Genomic DNA, 18763 nt, shown 5'->3' with positions numbered 1-18763 from the left:
AGTAATACATCGAAATTATTTATACATAAGGCAATACTCTATAGCTCATGACACTTCTATTTGTTTGCCGGGGACTCGGGGTGTATCAGCTTGTTAGAATCTGACGAGGGGATGTCACTACTGAGCACATCCGCCGGGGGATCTAAGAGTTCATTAGTCAGGTTTGTCGCGAATGAGCTGTTCTAGTGCAGGTCCTACTCACCGGACCGAGCAAAGGCCTTTCTTTGTGCGATATCCAGATCCTTTACTCTACCCGCCTCGACATCCTCTCGCGTCATGCTCAGGAAAGCCTTTGGTAGACCCATAGAAGATAGAAACTGGACGCTCTCCTTCCATTCAGAATCTTTCCGGTTCGTATCCCACTTGAGCTCCTCACCCATGAGATCAATGATGTTAGGAAGGGCTTCGAGGGCTGCTTCAGCGTTCAAAAATGCCAACCGGGTTCTGCGAGCAATGACATCGGTGGCAGTCTGTGCATATTCGTGGCGCACAGCATACCTGATTTCACCATCAACGAAGGGGTATAGCCTGGAGATGCGTTGGCCGCGGACAGGGAAGCGAGCATTTGTGGGGGAAGACAAAGCCGCAACCTGCCAGGCTCGGTCACCATATGATTCCGTTAAATGCTTAGCCACATCCACCTCGAGTCCGAAATGCTGAATGAGGTTGATGAAAAGGGTTTTGGAGAAGCCGTGGGCACCAATCAGGCGGACCTGGTGGGTTTGGCAAGATCCGTCAAGGACAGCACCGTCGGAGACCAAGCCACTGCCGCCAACACCACTGATATCCGGGGCGCCGGTGACACCGCGAGGCTTCAAGCTGAATACATCGATGGCCTCATCCACCGCCTCTTCGGCCATCTGCCGGTAAGTGGTCCACTTGCCACCAGCACAGGTCAGGAGTCCGGAGGGAGAGACAGTAATGAGATGGTTGCGGACCAGAGCCTCAGAACTCTTTACCTTAGGGTCACGCACCAACGGGCGAATTCCAGCCCAGGCAGCAAGGACATCACTCCGCTCAATATTGATGTCTGGAGCCAAGTAATTGCGGACTTCGGAGATGATCCAATTAATGTCTTTTTCAGAAGGCTGGGGCTGAGGGGTGATCTCGGTCGGCTGATCCGTTGTACCAGCAATGGTGTTCCCTTGCCAGGGAAGGAAGAAAATCACACGGCCGTCCGACGTGGAAGGGTCAATAAGGCCCATATCTGAAGGGCTGTAATAGCCAGGTAAGATCACATGGACACCTGAGCTTGGGGCTACGATCTCCTTGATGCCGGGTTCGTCCATCTGTCTGATCGAGTCGGTAAAGGGGCCAGTTGCGTTTATGATACCCTTTGCCTTGATCGTGAACTCCTCCGCCTCTTGTCCATCTCTTCCGGGGATCAGATCCTTGACACGAGCGCCGTTCAGCTTCCCAGAGGAGTCCTTTTCCAGGCCAGTGACTTGCATATGATTGACAACAGTGGCTCCGTATAACGCAGCTGTCATCGCCAGCGAAACATTCATTCGAGAGTCATTGTGGGCACCATCTAGTAGATGCACCGTTAACGAGGGGTCATCTAAATGACGGGGGTAGGGTAGGGGAAAGAGACTGCATACCATAGTAGACCATGGCTCCAAACAGGTTGTCTTTTCTTAACATAGGGAAAGCATCGATGGCCTTGCTCTTGGTGAGGAAGTAGGAGCTCTCGATACCTTCAGACCCAGCCAAGTAGTCATAGAACTTTGTTCCCGCCCAGAAATAGGGCGCCTGCCACCATTTCTGGAGCGGGACCATGATAGGAAGCCAGCTAGACAGATGAGGGGCTGTGTTCAAGAAATACTTTCGCTCTCTCAGAGCCTCCTTGACTAGCTTGTACCTAAAGTAGAACGAGTGGCATTCAGTATATCATGGTCGGCACACAAACAAGAGATCGGAGAGGGGCGGGGGAAAACTAACTGGTTGTAATCCAACTCCCAAACAGCCTTTTCCAGGTAACGAACACCACCGTGAACGAGTTTTGTACTCTTGCTGCTCGTTCCAGCGCTGAAGTCGTCCCGCTCAACAATGGCAACCTTCAACCCTCGTGTGGCAGCATCAAGGGCAATTCCCGATCCAGTGGCACCACCGCCAATGACAAGCAGATCATACTCTTCGGAGTTGCTTCCACCGGAAGAGCGCTTTAAATCTTGGATTTGCTCGAGGCGGGATTTGATGTTGGGAAAGCTCGGGGGCACGAGCTTGCCTTCATGGTAGCCCGGCGGCGGAACCGCGGGGGCTTCTGAACCAGGGATATTGCGGGGACGGTAGGAGATGTAGAGAACTCCGGCTCCTGTGGCAGCCGCCAGCGATGTATAGAGCAGAGGTCGTAGAATCCTACGAGACTGGCGGGAGGCCATTGTACCCAGGGGGTCGAATTTTCAGAGCAAAGAGGATCTGGCGAGCTAGAGCGAATTGGTGAATTGATGGTACTAGAGGGCGGGTTCCCTATAGCGCGCGCTGTATGTTCTATACTCAAGAAAAGCTCTGCACACACGCGCACACACCAAAAGTCAGCCGAATATGGACTCGAGAACTGCGGTGTAACCGATACGCAACAAGGTAGGCGGATAATTGGAGCGGCATACCTTCCACAGAAAATGTTTGACTTGTGAGTGTCAATTGGGGGCGAGGGCAAAAGAGAGATAGAAAAGAGAAACACGGGACACTTGCCCGAGGAAAAGTGGTAAGTGTAGAATCGGAGAAGGGGAGGAAAGAAACGGATTAGAATACTATACGTATATACTGACGTATGTATGAAGAGGAAGGCAATGAGGCAGGTACGAGTCGAGAGGAAGAATGGGGAATGGGAATGGGATTTCGTGAGGAACGAGGAGAGTAAAGAAGAGAGAGGGAGAGGGCGAGGTTAAGGATGCGAGGGATGTAGGAATGCCGGATCAGCTGCCAAGTTCGAATGGTTTCTTGTACGGGGGAAAGGAATGGGAATGAATTAGTATTTACATACTCTACAGGCCTAATTCAGGGCCGGGTAACCTTCCACCTTTTGGAATTTGGGGGAGGCTGCGTCATGAGCTCAATCCGGGAAGGAGCTGGATTGGAAGGAGAAAATAATGGGGGCGGGTCGCTATGACGGTGTCGCAGCGTCAATCAGGAATGTCCCACCAATCAGCATCTCGGCAGCCCCGGGCGTGGATGGGCCTGATCACTGATTTGCCTGCCGCGCCCGAACTCCGGAACCGCATGTGACCAGAAAAGATTTTGTCTCTTCTGTAAATGTTCCCTTGGAGGGAAAGGGACCGATCCACTTGGGTCTTTTTATGGCTTCCAGACTCGCGGTCTATCAGGTTTTACCCTATCTAGATAGTCCTTACTATTGTCAACATCCACCTTGTTCCTATTTCTTTCTTTATCCTCTTCCCCCCCCTCCTCCCCTTAGTTGACCTACTCCCCTTTTTTTTCTTCCCTCTTCTCCATAGTCTGAAATTGCGGAGGGCGGAGTAGCTATCAGTTGATTCCCTTAGACTTTAATTTTAGATCATTCATTTATTTCTTATTTATTCACTTATTGCACAGAAAGATATATACAATGAATACTCTTTTTTAAAGGTAAAAGCAGAAATGAAAAGAATAGAAAAGAAGAAAGGAATTGGCCTGGGGTTACTAATGGAGCACCTACTTAGGAACGGGGGATCAGGATTAGTACAATCATTCGCAGTGCGGACTACCTATCTAGGTAAGTCAAACTAGTGTTTTTGGAAATCACGCGACCTATCCACGTTTTCATTGCGGATCTTCTGTCTATTCTAGGATACCTAGACCTGTCTAAAGTCTTCTGTCTGGCACAATGATCATCCCTGGTTGGATCTCAACGCTTATATGTGTACAATACATACAGTAGGTGCCACATAACATAACAGCATATATACATACTACCTGCTAGTTATTGCTTCGTACTGCAAAGCGGAAGTATGGGAGAAGGATAATATCAATCAATGCATATAAGATTTGGTCGTGCTAACTGCTCACTTGGCTTATTATCTATACAGTGTTCCTCTTTATGCGATGCTTTCTATATACTAAGACAGGAAAGGGGAAGTGAAGGAGTGAATGATAATGATCATTCATCGTTGTCTAAGTACAGCAGTCAACAAAGAAAGGGTTAAGTGTCCTTGTTTATCGGGGTTCATTTTCTCCACTTGCCCAGCCCAGCCCAGACCCTGAGCGGGTTACATACTGTACATATACTCATACATACTTTGATAGTTATCTAAAGGACTTTTTAGTAACATTGAAGTATTATGTGATCAAGTATACTTTTTTGATTGATGTACTGTGGACAACTGGGCATCGATTAGTAGCGTCGCCGGTGGTCACACACTCCCCACCTGAATGGCGTAATCCCTAATATTTTGGTGGATGCGCTCGGGTAAGTAGGCACCTTGGAGATGAATGCGCTTCCCTCGCTCTTCCATGGAAGCAAGCGGGACTTGATTTCTTGGTTGGGGGTGTACATAAACTAGAGATATATTTCACCTGCTATGCGAGTGCGAGTCCCACCGCCCTACGTCAACCTTCCCAGGACTTGACGGTGTCTAAACTCCGTACCCGACTAGATCAGTCTTGTACTGTGACCATGCTTTCCCTTCCATCCAGCTTTTCGTGTCGATCATGATAGAATCCTCCGCTCTGGTACCCCTCTTCCAATTCTTTTGGTGGAGCGCGCAGTGATTCAATGCGACCGGTCAGCCAGTTTACCAACCCAAACATCCACCTGATTTTCCCGATCGGCTTGGAGAGTGGGTCAAAGGCCGTCGCATTTGTCTGTGCATAAGTAGAAAGTAAATAGACTAGTAGTAGTAGACTACTAGATATCTCACACCCACTGCATTTATTTTTGTCTCCGCAAATAACTCCCGCTGCCAAGGAGGATTCATGCAGTCTAGTCTTCAATAGACCCTGTCCCTTCTTCATCGGTCAGTAGCAACTCCGTACTTAAAGCCACACCATCAATCATCCGGTATTCCAGTTAATTTTTCCTTTCTTCTGAAGCACATGACCGTACTCATATCAACCTATACTTTTTCCCCTTTTTTTCCTTCTTTTTTTCTTGGCATCATATAAGACGATGTTTCTTATCAAGAAATACACCTTTGAAATGTTGTGGACAAAGAAAAAGCTGTCCAATTCTTGTGGAGATAAAGGCAAATAGATGCGAGCATTAGAGAAGAAGGCAGCCAATGAGATTAGAGAAAGAAAAGTGAAGAAAGGGGTGAGGGAAGAAGATAAGGAAGATATACTAACTCATATCCTCAAACCTACAATTGATAAGAAGTAGTAGTATATTCAGTCAAAACACTGTCCTCTCATGCTCTGAAATGAACTTGTATAAGACTTAAAATGACAAAACAATGGCTTGGGAATGCTAGGCCGCCCACTGCGTGGCGGTACATTCTGCTTTATATGGACAAGTATAATCACGGCCAACCTCCGATATCAAAGTTAAGTAATAACTACTAGTAAGTATATACCGCAGTTGGTACAAAGGAAGGCCAGATCTATGCCTAAACTACCATGGCAGCAACCGAGGTCCATGTCTTAAGGGATATAGAGTATATCGACTGTATTGACCTTGAGAAGCGGAAACGTTCCGGCTGCGGAATCTTCTCGGTTGCTTCCACTCCTCCCCTGACCCCCCACCCCCAGGTTTTTGGACACCGGAACCTGGGGTAGAACTAAGTTAGCTAACCAATGTCCCTCACTTCCTGGTGACGGAAATGTTCCTTCCTGTGAGAGGGGAGGGATGGCGACTCCAGGACGTATCACATGTGCACCAGGGCATATGATGCTGCGTTATATTCAGTCGACCTGCCCAGCGTCAGCTTAACATCTTCCTTATCTACTTGGCTACTATATCACCGAGCAAGAAACACAGTTCGTCCATCATGGCCGTCGCAGCAGTTCTTTCATTCTTGCAGCAAAGCATTCTCGAATCTCCGTTGCAGTCATTGGCTGCATCCGCCTTCATTGTCCCAATTGTCTATATTATCATTAACGAATTTATTCGAGCTTCCGCCCGAGTACCTGGTCTTAAAGGCCCCCGTGGTCTTCCTCTGATCGGAAACCTTGCTCAAATCCGAAAAAATGCCGCCGAACAATATCGCATATGGTCTAAAACGCACGGCCCCGTTTATCAAATCCAGCTAGGAAATATTCCAGTTGTTGTCGTGAATTCGGCGGCGGCGGCAAAAGTTCTTTTTGGACATAATGCACAAGCTCTGAGTTCAAGACCGGAATTCTATACTTTCCACAAGGTAAGCTCCAGGCAGCATGCTTCACTAGGCTTTCTCTATTGTTGCCTCCATTTCTTTCCTTTGTCAGTGGGTTATAGCTCACAATCATGCATCAGATTGTATCAAATACTGCTGGCACAACAATCGGGACTTCCCCATATAGTGAGTCACTTAAGAGACGCAGAAAAGGTGCCGCTTCAGCCCTCAATCGTCCTTCTGTGGAATCATACATCTCGCACCTAGATGTCGAGTCCAGATCTTTCGTGGATGAGCTCTACAGGTATGGAAATGGTGGCGAAAATCCAGTGGATCCTATGCCAATGATCCAGCGTCTAAGCTTGAGTTTGTCCTTGACTCTCAATTGGGGCGTACGTGTGGCCTCTCAAGAAGAAGACCTATTTGCCGAGATCACACACGTCGAGGAAGAGATCAGCAAGTTCAGAAGCACCACTGGCAACCTGCAGGACTACATTCCTCTTTTACGACTAAACCCCTTCAATAGCAACTCAAAAGTTGCCAAAGAAATGAGGGATCGACGTGATCGGTATCTCACCGCTCTAAACCGAGACTTGGATGACCGCATGGAGAAAGGCATTCATAAACCATGCATCCAGGCAAACGTTATTCTCGACAAAGAGGCCAAACTGAACTCCGAAGAGCTCATATCAATCAGCTTGACCATGCTTTCTGGAGGTCTCGACACGGTCACGACCCTTGTGGCTTGGAGTATTGGCCTTCTTTCCCAGCGGCCTGATATCCAGGAGAAGGCCGCAACCGCGATACAAGATATGTATGGGCATGACCAGCCCTTGTGCGATCCCATGGATGATCAGAAATGTGCCTACGTTGCAGCCCTGGTTAGAGAATGCCTAAGGTACAGCTTGAGAACTGGACCCCAAGCTCAGAGTTCCGGTACGCTAAGTGGTTATATATAGGTATTTTACAGTCCTTCGTCTCGCGCTTCCCCGGACTTCGATTAGAGACGTGGTGTACAATGGAATAGTGATCCCTAAGGGCACAGTATTCTTCTTGAACTCCTGGGCCTGCAACATGGGTAGGTTGTCGCTCGATGAACGATCGTAATACTTTGCAATTAGCGGCTAATGCATCATCACGTAGACCCCGAAGTCTGGAGCGACCCCGAGGAGTTCCGGCCAGAAAGATGGCTCGAGCAACCAGACGCTCCTCTTTTCACCTATGGCATGGGCTATCGCATGTGCGCTGGCTCACTACTCGCGAACCGTGAACTCTATCTTGTCTTCATGCGCACACTAAATGGTTTCCGAATCGAGCCACTTGGTGAGACTGACTGGCATCCTGTTCGGGGCAATTCAGACCCTGCAAGTCTCGTGGCAATCCCCCAAAAGTATAAGGTTCGATTCGTTCCAAGAGATGAAAAAGCACTCGCGACAGCACTGGGCCGGTAATTGGGAAATCTGATTTATGGTCTGTATTGGGAGGGTGAAGTGAAGAAATGATGTGATGTTGTGTATGATTTTTTTACTGGACGGAAGCTGGGTATAGTAATTAGCTTGTGCCTCTGAACCTCAGTACACTACGAAGGGGAGAATGCTCACCTCAGTGGAGATGCTAGGAACATCAGTCGGGCTTGAGTATTCTATAGCGATCCCCTATATCCGGGCATCTTCTTCAAACCCTCCGAATTGTGGACCATGTAGGATTGTAGCTCAGCAATACTCCTGTTGGAGTTATCGCAGATTATGCTTGATGTCGTCGCCATACGCGTGCGGTGACAGCTTACAATGATTGCAATTGAAAGACATAAAACCGGGCTTCTGCTCCGATCTGCCGCGGATCGGCACCTTGATGCCATTGTATTACTTTCATTTCTGGTCCTACTTACTTTCCATCACTGTCTCCCCTATGTACTTTCCTCCTCTGGCCCATCCCACCCCTTGCCCGTCATTGCTTATTCCCTCTCCCACTACCTTCCCTTCCCTTCCATGCCTGACTGATTTCTGTGATTCCTCAAGCCGAATGCCACACTGCAGGCTTATTTCGGTATGCATTTTGCCCAGGATGGCCTGATGGTATAATTAATGCTGGGTATATAGCTCTCGCAATAAAAAAAGATATGACAATCAATGAACGGTTCTCTTGGGAATGGGAGGTGATACTGGATTAGGCTGCTGAAGTGCGAGGGGTCCGTGGGTTTTGTCCACAATAGCCACCATTGCTTCGATACAATGGTGCTCATGGAGAATAGATCTCGGGAATAGATGTCTATGAGGGCTGTAATCATAGGGCGCTAAGATGCGAAACGTCTTTTCAAGTCACGGACGTGGTCGAAGCTGCATGCATAATCCCGTAGCTCGTTTTTGAATTGACTTGCTACCACGAAGGACCGTGATGAGCTGCTCTTGACCGACGACAGTGATGTCTGCGAAGAAGATGGCGATAGTACCCTTTTGGGGTATTGGGAACCAGGTGATCCCGCCGGCGCCGTTCCCGTTGTTACGAAAGATCCGGTCACAGAACGCCCAGCTTGTCTGGGGGGCCTAGTTGGTTGTGGACACACGATCGCATGAGGTGCTGTCGCCTCCTTCGAGACGGTATCCAGCTCAGCCAGCCTGCAGGCTTGGGAGCAATATGGTTCCCCTAGGGTCTGACGGTCACAAGCAAGGCAGAAGTCAAGCGACCATTCAGTTGCCATGTTGGCTGGTCCTCACAAAGAGGCAACAGAAGGGGATGGCGTTGGGGACAAGGTTGAAGAACTTTGTATATATGGGCTGTGGAGTATCAATACAGGACTAGGGACTGTTGTCCCGATGACATGTCACCAAATATAGGGTAATCGAATGCGCTTCGGATAGCGATATTTGAGGGTTGCTAGTCGGCCTCTTGTTCCGTGAATGAGAATGGTTACTACTGCTAGTAATGCTTTTTCTTTTTGGTTAGCATTGAGTGACTTCCTGTTCGAGTGGGGGAAGAGAGTGAGAAGAGCTAGCAGATGTGATGGAAAATTGGTGTGGAGGTTCATTATATATGAAAAGGTTAAGGCCATCACACCATAATAATCCACTTCGGTCTCATTCTTGCGAAACAGGAGGGTCACGCAAGGCCACCCCACTAGCAAAGGGACCTACCCAAGGACGTGAGGGTAGATCAAAGCCGGTGGATCCAGATCTATGTCAGATGACAACCGATGAGGTATCTGAGGTGAATGGAAGAGTTATTGTTGTGATGGAATGGGAAGGGATACGGAACGGGTTCTTCATCCAGTGTGTTGTAGCATAGCCTCCAGGTCACCCAGTCCGCACAGGGCCAAGTCAGACGTAAATGACGGGGAACTATTTGGGAGGGGGACTGGCTTTTACATATAAGTATTTTATATAGATATATATGGGTAGCTAAATGCCCCAAAGACGCCAGTGACATGCACACAGCCCCTTTAGGGGGAAAGAGGGGGGGGGGAGCATGGCCCAATCTCTAGGAGGCACGGCGTTGTAGGGTTTACGGGTAGATTGTCAATACTAGTCTGTACCCAAAACATATCCCCAATAGAGCATACCTACATTGAGCTAGTACGGAGCATTGTTCAGTTCTCGCCCCTACTTTGGAAAGTGTTTGGGCTTATCCAGGGACTTACTGGACAATACCTATGATGTATTTGGTAAATGGTCTCTCTTGAAAGTCCCTGGTATATCGTAACATACTAATTAGTATGTGCCACTCACCACTGTACCACAGTGTAAATCATTGTAAGCAAGTTACTATATTGACTTGACTACCGCTGCTGCTGCTGCTGCTGCTGTTACTGTTACTGTAACAAGATAAGTATTAGGTATTTATCGACTCTCGAGGTACCCGATACGATACCTGCCTTTCCTTATGATGATTATTATTATTATCATTATCATGTTTAAGGCAGGCCAAGTGGAGTAAAAAGAGGGGGTGACCGGTGGCTAACCTTTTGCCCCATCCCTTCCTAGTTGCAGTAGTCTATTGCCTATCTTGGCCTAGCTGGCTTTTACCTGCACGGTTGCTGGTGGCCCCAGCGCATTCTAATTCGAGCACCTGCTGTAGTCACTGGTCAATCTACACCAAACGAACACTTATGGTTGGACCATCGGATAATACATTCCTTCGAGGTCACTATGGTGGTGGTCATGCTCACAACGTCAGCAGCTCCTCCCACAATAATCCTTGCTGTACAGTAACTGACTAGTATTGCTCCATGATGATACTCACTGGTTATGGGAAGGTATTATATCACTCGTATATACATACACCCATAGGATCTTGCTGGGATTGTCACCAGCAATGAGCCGGCCCGCGTATGTCAAGACATAGGAGTAGCTATACTGTCTTGCCTGTAAACAGTAGGCTACATGGGATATGTATGCCGACAGAGGGTATCTTGGCGTGGCAGCAAGGAGTCAAATCCATACAATCGCAGACACAACATCATTTCTTGCCTTCTCCGCCCTACCCGCCCATTGCGTACAGGGGCTCTGCACATGGCAAGCAGCAGGCGTCGAACCTACTTAGTTTATTCCAAACCACCCCGTAGTTTGCCCGTGTGAGAACGAGCTGGAATGTCCTGCGACGCAACCTCTTGGTCACCCCCTTTCCCCCGGCCCCAGCTAACACGATGTCTTTCGATCACATCGCAAATCTAAAGGGTATATCAGATGGCATGGAAATGCTAAGTATGAAGGTGTCGTGTTCATTTTACCAGTCCTGATCTATTTGAATCATCCAAGCAGCAAGTGTATTGATTGATATCCTATTGTTAAGCTGTGTCCTAATATAGCCAGGGTATAGAGGTTGCCTATTCAATACGGGCCTGAGAATTTTGTATACTGGTGACCAGGGACTGTACCTTGGAGCCAGGCGATGGATAGATACAATTAAGACACCAATAGCAACTTCTATCTAATGGGTCTCAAGCCTCAATGGATGTTTTGAAACACACGAGTGTGGGCTTGATGTCTATGAAGCAGTATCCCAGTGCCTTCGTGCAAAATTTCATCTAGTGTTGAAGTCTCAAGAGGGCGTGTGTAGGCGTCTATACTATACATGGAGAGTCACATTCCCATTGTCGATTGATTCACGAGTATGGAAAAAAGAAAATGGGCAAAAAATGGAGCTGCGGGGAATCGAACCCCGGACCTCTCCCATGCTAAGGGAATATTATACCACTAAACCACAGCCCCATCTTATACATACTCAGAGTTTTATCTTACTTATATCACGTACTTTGTTCTTGTGCAGAAAGTTACGCTTGCTGCAATGATTATGATCGCAAGACATCATTAATACCTTAGCTGGGCTGTATCCTATCTATCCATAATTTCATATATATGCTCGGTGCATACATCATTCAACGCGTATACCGCATTCTTACGGAACACCAAAAAATATAATCAGAAATACCAAAAAATGGAGTTGCGGGGAATCGAACCCCGGACCTCTCCCATGCTAAGGGAATATTATACCACTAAACCACAACCCCTTTATAGTGTACTTTGCCAAAAGAAAGGCTATATAGTCCACCAACGCTGTACGCACGGTAATCACTGATATCAATATATATACTTCCAAAGCTTAGCCCAACCCCAGACACGTGGATGGTCTCGGTTGCAATCAGTAACATCCATCAACTGCCTAATTACGTATGTGATAAATCAGGTGAAGTCTTATGGTACAATCTCCTGCCACGGTTTCCTATGGTTTCCGGGAAGTCGCCAGTTGGGTATCCAAGCAATTAACCGCCAGGAATCAAGAGCTACCTTATCAATTTCCTTTATACATTCACACCACCTAGTTCTGGCTGGCAGTGTTATGTGCGTGATAGAGTCAGGTACCTCTCTTTGAGCACCTCTACCTAGTAGGTCTGTCTGCCTAGATGAACCTATACATGATACGCGTCCCAAGCTCCTGGGCTTGAGGTCCGGGCTCTCCATTGGATGGCCGTGCGGTTGGCTTGTTTGCAGTAACCGGGTCGTCTACTCCTGACGCGCACTGGGGGCGGGTTCTGGGAGTGTTGGTTTGGGGTGACATCAAATTGGTTTTTGGTCGGCGACAACGTACTGGCAAGTTCATGGTAGAAATATATATTTACTACGTGTATCAACAGTGGACGATACGAGCTACCATATCATACTCCTGTCCCCTTTTAATGGGAGAAAAGTATACATGGTACCGAGAAAAAACCCCAAGCAGGAAGAAATTCCTAGACCACACTACCCTATTTCCAGATATCACGACAAGACGTCAACCTAGCAGAGGAATAGACACAAGTACCAAGTATTGCTATTCACACGCTGGGAAGCTGGTAGACTCACTTGGTAATCGCAGACAAGGGACTGCCATCGGGATCTTTTTTATCGAGCCTGCAATAAAGCAATGGTCGCCCGTGGCAAGAGTCCTACACTTCGATGAGAGCTTTAAGAATGTGTTCAGCTCCAATCCTTCGTGACACCTGCATATATTGAATGTCTTCCGGAGGGCCAAAGCACCGACTAAAACATAACCCGCAGCACAACCCCACAGTACCTGCTTTAGCCCGAACATCTCACTCAGCACATGATTGAGTACACTTAAAATCAAACAAGAGAATTTAGTTCTTAGATACATTCCGCAAACAACCAATATGGGGCTGTGGTTTAGTGGTATAATATTCCCTTAGCATGGGAGAGGTCCGGGGTTCGATTCCCCGCAGCTCCATTTTTTACTCAAAAATTTTCTTCTTTTTCTTTTTTTATCCCCCCCTCTTAGAGCGCACTGGAATCCGTATCCAAACTGCAAAGTACAATGACTTAATCCAACAACAGCAGGAAACCACCATTGTAATATGTTATTCCATCATAACCACGCGGGTTCAAGTTCTCTGAGTAGGTATAATTCGAAGGACACAAGAGATATCAAGATATCAACGGGATTCCCAAGATCAAAACCTCCAAAATAAAATTGATGTTGTTTGCCTTCGCACACTTTTAATGAACAAACCCGTATCATGCCAGATGTGAGCTGAACACAACAACAGTCTCTACGGTAGGCCCACGGAGAGATGAAACGGACATGTCTTCTGCTGAGACCAGATGGGTGACTCCTTTTTATTAAATCGAGCTCGACAACGCATGCGCGATTCCCAGCAAACTACTGGGCGTTGATGTAAGTAGCCCACTGGAAGCCATATTTGGCGCCAGATTGATCGACAAAGCCCTTCTAATTCCCTGGACCGTAACCCGTGCTTACCTATCCGTCAAGGAGAGAGCCCCTGCTTATCACTCAGAAGAGGAAACAGTCACGGCGGAAATATAAACTGGCATGGAGTATGCGAGAAAAATATCCGTATCATCCCTTGATATGCTGGCTATCCCCAACTTTCCACCGACGGATTAGACCTGACGGACAACTGCCCCTTTAGGTAGAATAACCTATCCTCAGGTACTGTTCCCCCCCGCGATATTCCGACAGTCCCAGGAGAGGCTCATTTTGCAACCAGAAAGCAACCCCCTTCCCCCCATCCTGCGCCAGATGCCCGCTACCACAAACAACTGGAACTCTCTGCATCCAATACCGCCGCTTCAGACAATGCCAGAGATGACCAAGAACATCCACGACGTCCAGCGCGTAGTTTGTGATTCCATGTAGGCAGCATCCCGGCCTCCTTGTAAATGATATTCCTGTGGACCCCGTTGCTATACTAGACCATGCAAATAACGGCTCACCTGCTAAGCCAATGAGAGTCTGACCCCGTCCACAGGCACTGTGTTACCTGCCAAAGGACGTCTGTGGATGCTAAATATGCATGTCCCGAGCCAAGAGCCAATATCTTGTACACAGTGATTCACTGGCTAGGAGGCTCTTCCTGCTTTGAAACGGGGATCCGTACCAGAGTAGCAGGCATAGGTGAGCCATTCGGTAGTCTTTTGGTAGTTGAATCTGGTGTGTGTTCCATCGGTAAGTTCAAGTTCGCGGCTTTCGCTTTAAATTTGATCAGCATCGTCTGAGAGCAAATCTACATCAGAGAGCAAACTTACTCGAGGCCATGCTGATTGCCCGCAGTACATTATCCCAGTTTGCAAGGACACACGCGACAGCTACAGCCAACACGAGAGTCAATCAGGACATACTCCACCATGATATTTTGAATTGACAAACCTTCTGTGCCATCCTTGAGGGTCCCAAGCTTGTCCTGCAAAGCCTGCATCTGCGAGGCCAGTGCTGCACTCATATCACGAAGCTGCCTCAGATTGTCTAGTTCAGCCCTTTTTGCTGCAATGCGGGATGCTAGGACCGAAGACTGTTGCTGTGAGATTGTTGTAGATTGTTGGTTTGGCTGACGAAACGAGGATGTGGCCGAGGATCCGGGAGGGAGCATGGAAGCAGTGCGAGACATGTATGCCATGATGTAGAAGATTTGTTGCTACTGGCGGCGGTTTGTAGATGTCTGACCCTCTTTGAAGTCAATAGAGGCGGGGTATATTAACGGATAGTGAATAGTGAAAGACGCGGGCTGCACAGACTGCACGCTAGTTGGTATGAATGCAGTTGTGGCTTGTAGATTTAATGAAGAGCTGTATTACAAGAGAATGTCGGTTTTTAAAGGGAGCTGCGGCTAGATGATAAACTGAAAGGCAATATGTGAATGATTCATTGCGGCTAGCTTCAATCATTATTATGATGCACCATTTGAGCGGTCGCAGACCGACAGCAATCACACTAGTCCCGATAAGGGCATTTGTCAACAACCAACCCGCGTTTGTCAACTATCACGGGGCCACATCCACCCACTCTTGTTTACTCACCGGTTAATTCGGATAAGGAGGCGAGATACTATCTACAATACGGAATAAGTGTGGATACTGGCTGCCTTTGCTACTTCTGATATACCTGGTCCCTGGGTGATTGATTGCCGAGGAATTGACCGCAGTCTTGCCTCCTTAAGCCGGGTATGGCTCGCTTAAATGAATCGTCAGCTCCAACAGAGCACATAGAGGCCTGTAAGCACCGCAACCCCTCCCCGCTGGGAATTCACTGAAGCTGACTCTAGCGCCACATAAGTAAAACGACGGTTTGTGCGACAGAATCGTGAGATCGCCCGAGTAAACTCGATACAGTCCCTCCGCATTCGCAGCCTGGAATCTGAAGTCTCTCATCTCCTCTCAGAAAATGTTTCGCTTCGGGAGCAAGTAATAAGTCTTAGCCAGGAGGTAGAGAGATTCGAGGCCGTCCGGCTACTTCAGCATGGTGTTTACGACATCAAGACGAGACTAGACAGCAAGTTGGCGGAGCTGAACAATCTGGTGGCTGACCTTGGCGCACTACCGCGCACGTTCTACAGCAAATGTGCAGAGAATCCTCGAGATTCGAGCCAACATCGGGCACTGCCGGATTGGAAACCGAAGGCTGCTGATGATGAGCTCAATCATGGGAAAGACGAAGACGGAAGGCTTCCTGTCATCCTGGAAGACAAATATTACCCCAGAAGAACATTAGAGTAAGGAAAAGACGAAACCCCGAGCCTTAAATCTTCAATGCTTACCATTAACAGGCCGCAAGAGCTGCAAGATATCCGATATAACACTGCCGATAATCTGCGATCTCCCACTCCGGAAGAACCTGTAGCCACGCAGCCAGACACAGCGGACGACAGCTCCTCTACGAATGATTCTTCCGATATCATGAATGCGCAGCAGGCACCAAGACACGGCGAGCACATATCGGACGAGGACGAGGCAGTTTTGCCCCCAACTCTTGAAACCAGAAAAAGGAAAAGGCCCAACTTAGCATCAAAGCAAATGGAAAGTCCTAGCATGGATCAGGGGGCAACCTCGAAACGAAACATCCCTGGGGCTATCTTTGGTCCAGGAGCCAAGCGCAAATTTTCGGTGCATCATGAAGACACAATAGAATCGTTATCGAGAAAATCCGACGTTCCACGGACAAGCATGCAGTCACCTTCATCGGTGGGCAACAACGAGCAGTCGCTGTCTTCAGAGGCTGATGATAGCCCTTCGAGAGGGAAGGCATCGCTTTTGACAGAAGAGGCAATGAGTCACAGGTTGGCAAAACGGAAAGCATTGGAGCATAGTATGTGCTGTGCCGTGCCACCGCAATACTGAGATTTGATCAGCTAATGATGATGTAGGAAGCACGAACATAAATGTGACCAGCCCAACGAAAGCACATACTACAATGGTGCAAGAGAAGCACCAGAAGGGCACATTGTCCTCCTTTGACGAAAAGGATGGGCAAGTTGGGTTGTCCCAAATACCCCCCGAAAAAAGCACGGATCTCGAGCAGTCGAGGCAAGAGTTGACGCCTGGACAGTGTCGAATCTATCAGTCCACAGATGAAGAGAAATTTAACGAAAATCCCATGGTTAAATCCGAGCCCAACATGCAGTCGTCGACGCTTCCAGAAACTGAGAGCGGTCCAAGGAATTTGCCTGAGGTGTCCGGCCCAACAAGGCCTTCCAGGCGTCAGAGAGCCATTGTGAGCTATGCGGAGCCAAATTTACGAGACAAGATGAGGCGACCTACGAAGGAAATGATAGCAGCAGTTGGCGATCACCCAAGACGAAGCTCTAGCTCTCTCAATGCACGGCTGGATTCGAACGAGGATGAGGACCTGCACAAGAATGGGCGATCGAATGGTCGAAGACCGCGAAACTCGGATTCTTCAGGCAAAGAACCTAGATTATCGACGACAGAGGCAGCAGCAGATTCATCCACCCAGCAAATGAACTCGGTATCTCAGAGGAAACGGAAGGCTTTTCCGGCAAGCAAGTGCGATATGGCACCTGAAGGCATTTACGAGTCTACAGGGGCATATCCTAATCACTGGGTGGCTGGGAGTAGTAAAGTCGATGAAGTAATGGCCGAAGATGGCAATTGTCAGACGCAGCCGTCACAGATGGTTGGTAATGATGTTACGAGGAACGTCCCCCCTATTGGGTGCAAGGCCAGACCTGCTATAGCTCGGAATTCTAGACGGCATTCCTCGCAGCCCGAGTCATCCAGAAAAGGTGAACTTCAACCAGCAAACAACGGCTATATAGGCATAGACAGCCGAGATGACTCTCCATCAGAGGCCCGTGCAGGTAATTCAGACTCGACAAGATCCCTTGAAGAATTCGTCAAACCGAGCCTTTCTACACAGCAACCAGAAGCGAGTACTGGAGCAGACTTGTCTACTTCGAGGCTGGCCGATTCAGGGCGGACTAAGCGCGGGCAACGTGCCGCGGCTGCTATGGCTAGAAGAAAAAGCATGATGCTGTGAAATATACTTCATTCATAGTTGTTGATAAACGGAGTCTACAATCGGCTCACCCTTTATGATCACAGCATTACCACTTCTTTCTTTGATTGTCCCCTCATCCATTCATTCCCTTTATTCGCTTTCTAGTTCTGTACAGATTCCAGCAAGCCTTCTGGAATAAGTCTGATGATCTGCACCATCTTCAACCACCCAGTAATATTTACGTGTATTGTATAGATAACCTGGGCAAACCCGTCTTGAGAAATCATGCTAGAAGAAGTACTATGAGACATCCGTGCCATCCAAGGACGCTCAGGGGACAGGTAAGAAAAGGCTGACCTTGATAGTCAGTGTGGGTTTCCATTTGAACGATACTGAGAATGCAGATTTGATGGGGCGTATCAATTGATGTCGTTATCGCATTGCATGTGAGTAAGATAATTCCTCTCATGGCATATAACAAACACTAATGTGGGAGACCTTAACTGCTGGATACTGGGAATGAATCACAGCGTTAGTCTGCGAAATATCTCGAATATTTTAACGGCCCTTCGTAGTCTTTGGCATTTTCTCATAGGCATTTGGGCTTGGTTTTCGTTTCGTTTTCCTCGTTCGGTGACTTGATCGGCAGGTTCTTCCTTCTCTGTTCGATGGAGACCTCTGACCAGAAGAAGCATAGTCTTCTCCCTGCCCTGTAGGCGGGCGGTGTCCCGTCCTTCTATGGCAGGCCGCTTCGCCGTCGCTATCTGTGTCCGAATTAGAAGTACTGGAGTCCGAGGATTCGGACTCGGAGCTACTATCGCCAATAGGTCGGGTTTTGTGATAGATGCAGCACACTGCCATATGTGAGCACAGTTTCGGAAACCCCACTGGCTAGGGAAGGATTACCTTTGGAACTCTTTTTCCCCATTCCTTCGTTATCTATGACATCTTCACTCCAGCGTATACGTCGGGAGGTGCCCTCATTCATTCCGGGCCGGTTAGCAGCAGGCTCATCTGCTGCTCTTAACCTCAGTGTTGCTGGACCTGGAATAGCTGACGAAGTGTTGGTATGCTCCTCTGTCAGTTCCAGTTGAGAACTACTTGCTGGCTCAGACGGTATTTGGCGAGTCCGAGACATGGTAATAAAATTCAATTTTGGCGCAACTCCGTCTCCGGAGAGGCGTCCTGATGCTGTTATGGAACAGAGTTTATTATCGTGGGGGCTAAAATGTCTCTTGGACCATTAGAGCGTTCAGGCAAATGGGGGTTTGCTT

General features: G+C 48.2%; 7 protein-coding genes and 3 non-coding genes across 10 annotated transcripts; 4 read left to right on the top strand and 6 right to left on the bottom strand.

Moving 5' to 3' along the window:
- Positions 1 to 56: 56 nt before the first annotated feature.
- BO79DRAFT_224064 (glycerol-3-phosphate dehydrogenase GUT2) lies at positions 57 to 2381 on the bottom strand (the record flags this gene model as incomplete). The annotated part of the gene is made up of 4 exons (XM_025683643.1): positions 57 to 142; positions 203 to 1531; positions 1602 to 1861; positions 1942 to 2381. The coding sequence occupies 4 exons, from the start codon at positions 2379 to 2381 to the stop codon at positions 57 to 59; spliced, it is 2115 nt and encodes a 704-aa protein (XP_025544432.1).
- Positions 2382 to 5869: 3488 nt separating this feature from the next.
- BO79DRAFT_284196 (cytochrome P450 phenylacetate hydroxylase) lies at positions 5870 to 7887 on the top strand. Its single transcript, XM_025688228.1, has 4 exons — positions 5870 to 6293; positions 6389 to 7146; positions 7208 to 7326; positions 7392 to 7887. Exons 1-4 carry the CDS (start codon positions 5925 to 5927, stop codon positions 7697 to 7699), a joined length of 1554 nt encoding a protein of 517 aa, XP_025544431.1. The 5' UTR covers positions 5870 to 5924; the 3' UTR covers positions 7700 to 7887.
- A 534-nt stretch (positions 7888 to 8421) lies between these two features.
- BO79DRAFT_25413 (uncharacterized protein) lies at positions 8422 to 9113 on the bottom strand. Its single transcript, XM_025686039.1, has one exon. It carries the CDS (start codon positions 8944 to 8946, stop codon positions 8542 to 8544), a length of 405 nt encoding a protein of 134 aa, XP_025544430.1. The 5' UTR covers positions 8947 to 9113; the 3' UTR covers positions 8422 to 8541.
- On the top strand, positions 9098 to 9584 carry BO79DRAFT_25404 (uncharacterized protein). The gene has a single exon (XM_025686036.1). The coding sequence runs from the start codon at positions 9249 to 9251 to the stop codon at positions 9528 to 9530; it is 282 nt and encodes a 93-aa protein (XP_025544429.1). The 5' UTR covers positions 9098 to 9248; the 3' UTR covers positions 9531 to 9584.
- Positions 9585 to 11380: 1796 nt separating this feature from the next.
- Positions 11381 to 11452, bottom strand: BO79DRAFT_t16. Its single transcript has one exon. It is a non-coding gene; the product is annotated as a tRNA-Ala (tRNA).
- Positions 11453 to 11679: 227 nt separating this feature from the next.
- Positions 11680 to 11751, bottom strand: BO79DRAFT_t15. Its single transcript has one exon. It is a non-coding gene; the product is annotated as a tRNA-Ala (tRNA).
- Positions 11752 to 12893: 1142 nt separating this feature from the next.
- Positions 12894 to 12965, top strand: BO79DRAFT_t26. The gene has a single exon. It is a non-coding gene; the product is annotated as a tRNA-Ala (tRNA).
- Positions 12966 to 14091: 1126 nt separating this feature from the next.
- Positions 14092 to 14652, bottom strand: BO79DRAFT_250221 (DASH complex subunit DAD2; the record flags this gene model as incomplete). The annotated part of the gene is made up of 3 exons (XM_025685803.1): positions 14092 to 14228; positions 14285 to 14344; positions 14406 to 14652. The coding sequence occupies 3 exons, from the start codon at positions 14650 to 14652 to the stop codon at positions 14092 to 14094; spliced, it is 444 nt and encodes a 147-aa protein (XP_025544428.1).
- Positions 14653 to 15144: 492 nt separating this feature from the next.
- Positions 15145 to 17778, top strand: BO79DRAFT_284194 (shugoshin family protein). The gene is made up of 4 exons (XM_025688227.1): positions 15145 to 15247; positions 15309 to 15744; positions 15799 to 16337; positions 16396 to 17778. The coding sequence occupies exons 1-4, from the start codon at positions 15199 to 15201 to the stop codon at positions 17526 to 17528; spliced, it is 2157 nt and encodes a 718-aa protein (XP_025544427.1). The 5' UTR covers positions 15145 to 15198; the 3' UTR covers positions 17529 to 17778.
- A 269-nt stretch (positions 17779 to 18047) lies between these two features.
- BO79DRAFT_136739 (PPP1R11/YPI1 family protein) lies at positions 18048 to 18627 on the bottom strand (the record flags this gene model as incomplete). Its single annotated transcript, XM_025678092.1, has 2 exons — positions 18048 to 18343; positions 18396 to 18627. The coding sequence occupies 2 exons, from the start codon at positions 18625 to 18627 to the stop codon at positions 18048 to 18050; spliced, it is 528 nt and encodes a 175-aa protein (XP_025544426.1).
- Between the last annotated feature and the right edge of the window lie 136 nt (positions 18628 to 18763).

This window comes from Aspergillus costaricaensis (genome assembly GCF_003184835.1).
Source record: "Aspergillus costaricaensis CBS 115574 unplaced genomic scaffold BO79scaffold_2, whole genome shotgun sequence".
Lineage (NCBI taxonomy): Eukaryota > Fungi > Ascomycota > Eurotiomycetes > Eurotiales > Aspergillaceae > Aspergillus > Aspergillus costaricensis.
This window is presented reverse-complemented; position numbering and strand designations above follow the sequence as displayed.

Coding starts and splice junctions, on each gene's coding strand:
- BO79DRAFT_284196 (XM_025688228.1), top strand. CDS start 5,925: ATGGCCGTCGCAGCAGTTCTTTCATTCTTGCAGCAAAGCATTCTCGAA. Junction 7,147..7,207: donor CTGGTTAGAGAATGCCTAAG/GTACAGCTTGAG, acceptor GGTTATATATAG/GTATTTTACAGTCCTTCGTC. Junction 7,327..7,391: donor CTCCTGGGCCTGCAACATGG/GTAGGTTGTCGC, acceptor ATCATCACGTAG/ACCCCGAAGTCTGGAGCGAC.
- BO79DRAFT_25413 (XM_025686039.1), bottom strand. CDS start 8,946: ATGGCAACTGAATGGTCGCTTGACTTCTGCCTTGCTTGTGACCGTCAG.
- BO79DRAFT_25404 (XM_025686036.1), top strand. CDS start 9,249: ATGGAAAATTGGTGTGGAGGTTCATTATATATGAAAAGGTTAAGGCCA.
- BO79DRAFT_284194 (XM_025688227.1), top strand. CDS start 15,199: ATGGCTCGCTTAAATGAATCGTCAGCTCCAACAGAGCACATAGAGGCC. Junction 15,248..15,308: donor AACAGAGCACATAGAGGCCT/GTAAGCACCGCA, acceptor GCGCCACATAAG/TAAAACGACGGTTTGTGCGA. Junction 16,338..16,395: donor ACGGAAAGCATTGGAGCATA/GTATGTGCTGTG, acceptor ATGATGATGTAG/GAAGCACGAACATAAATGTG.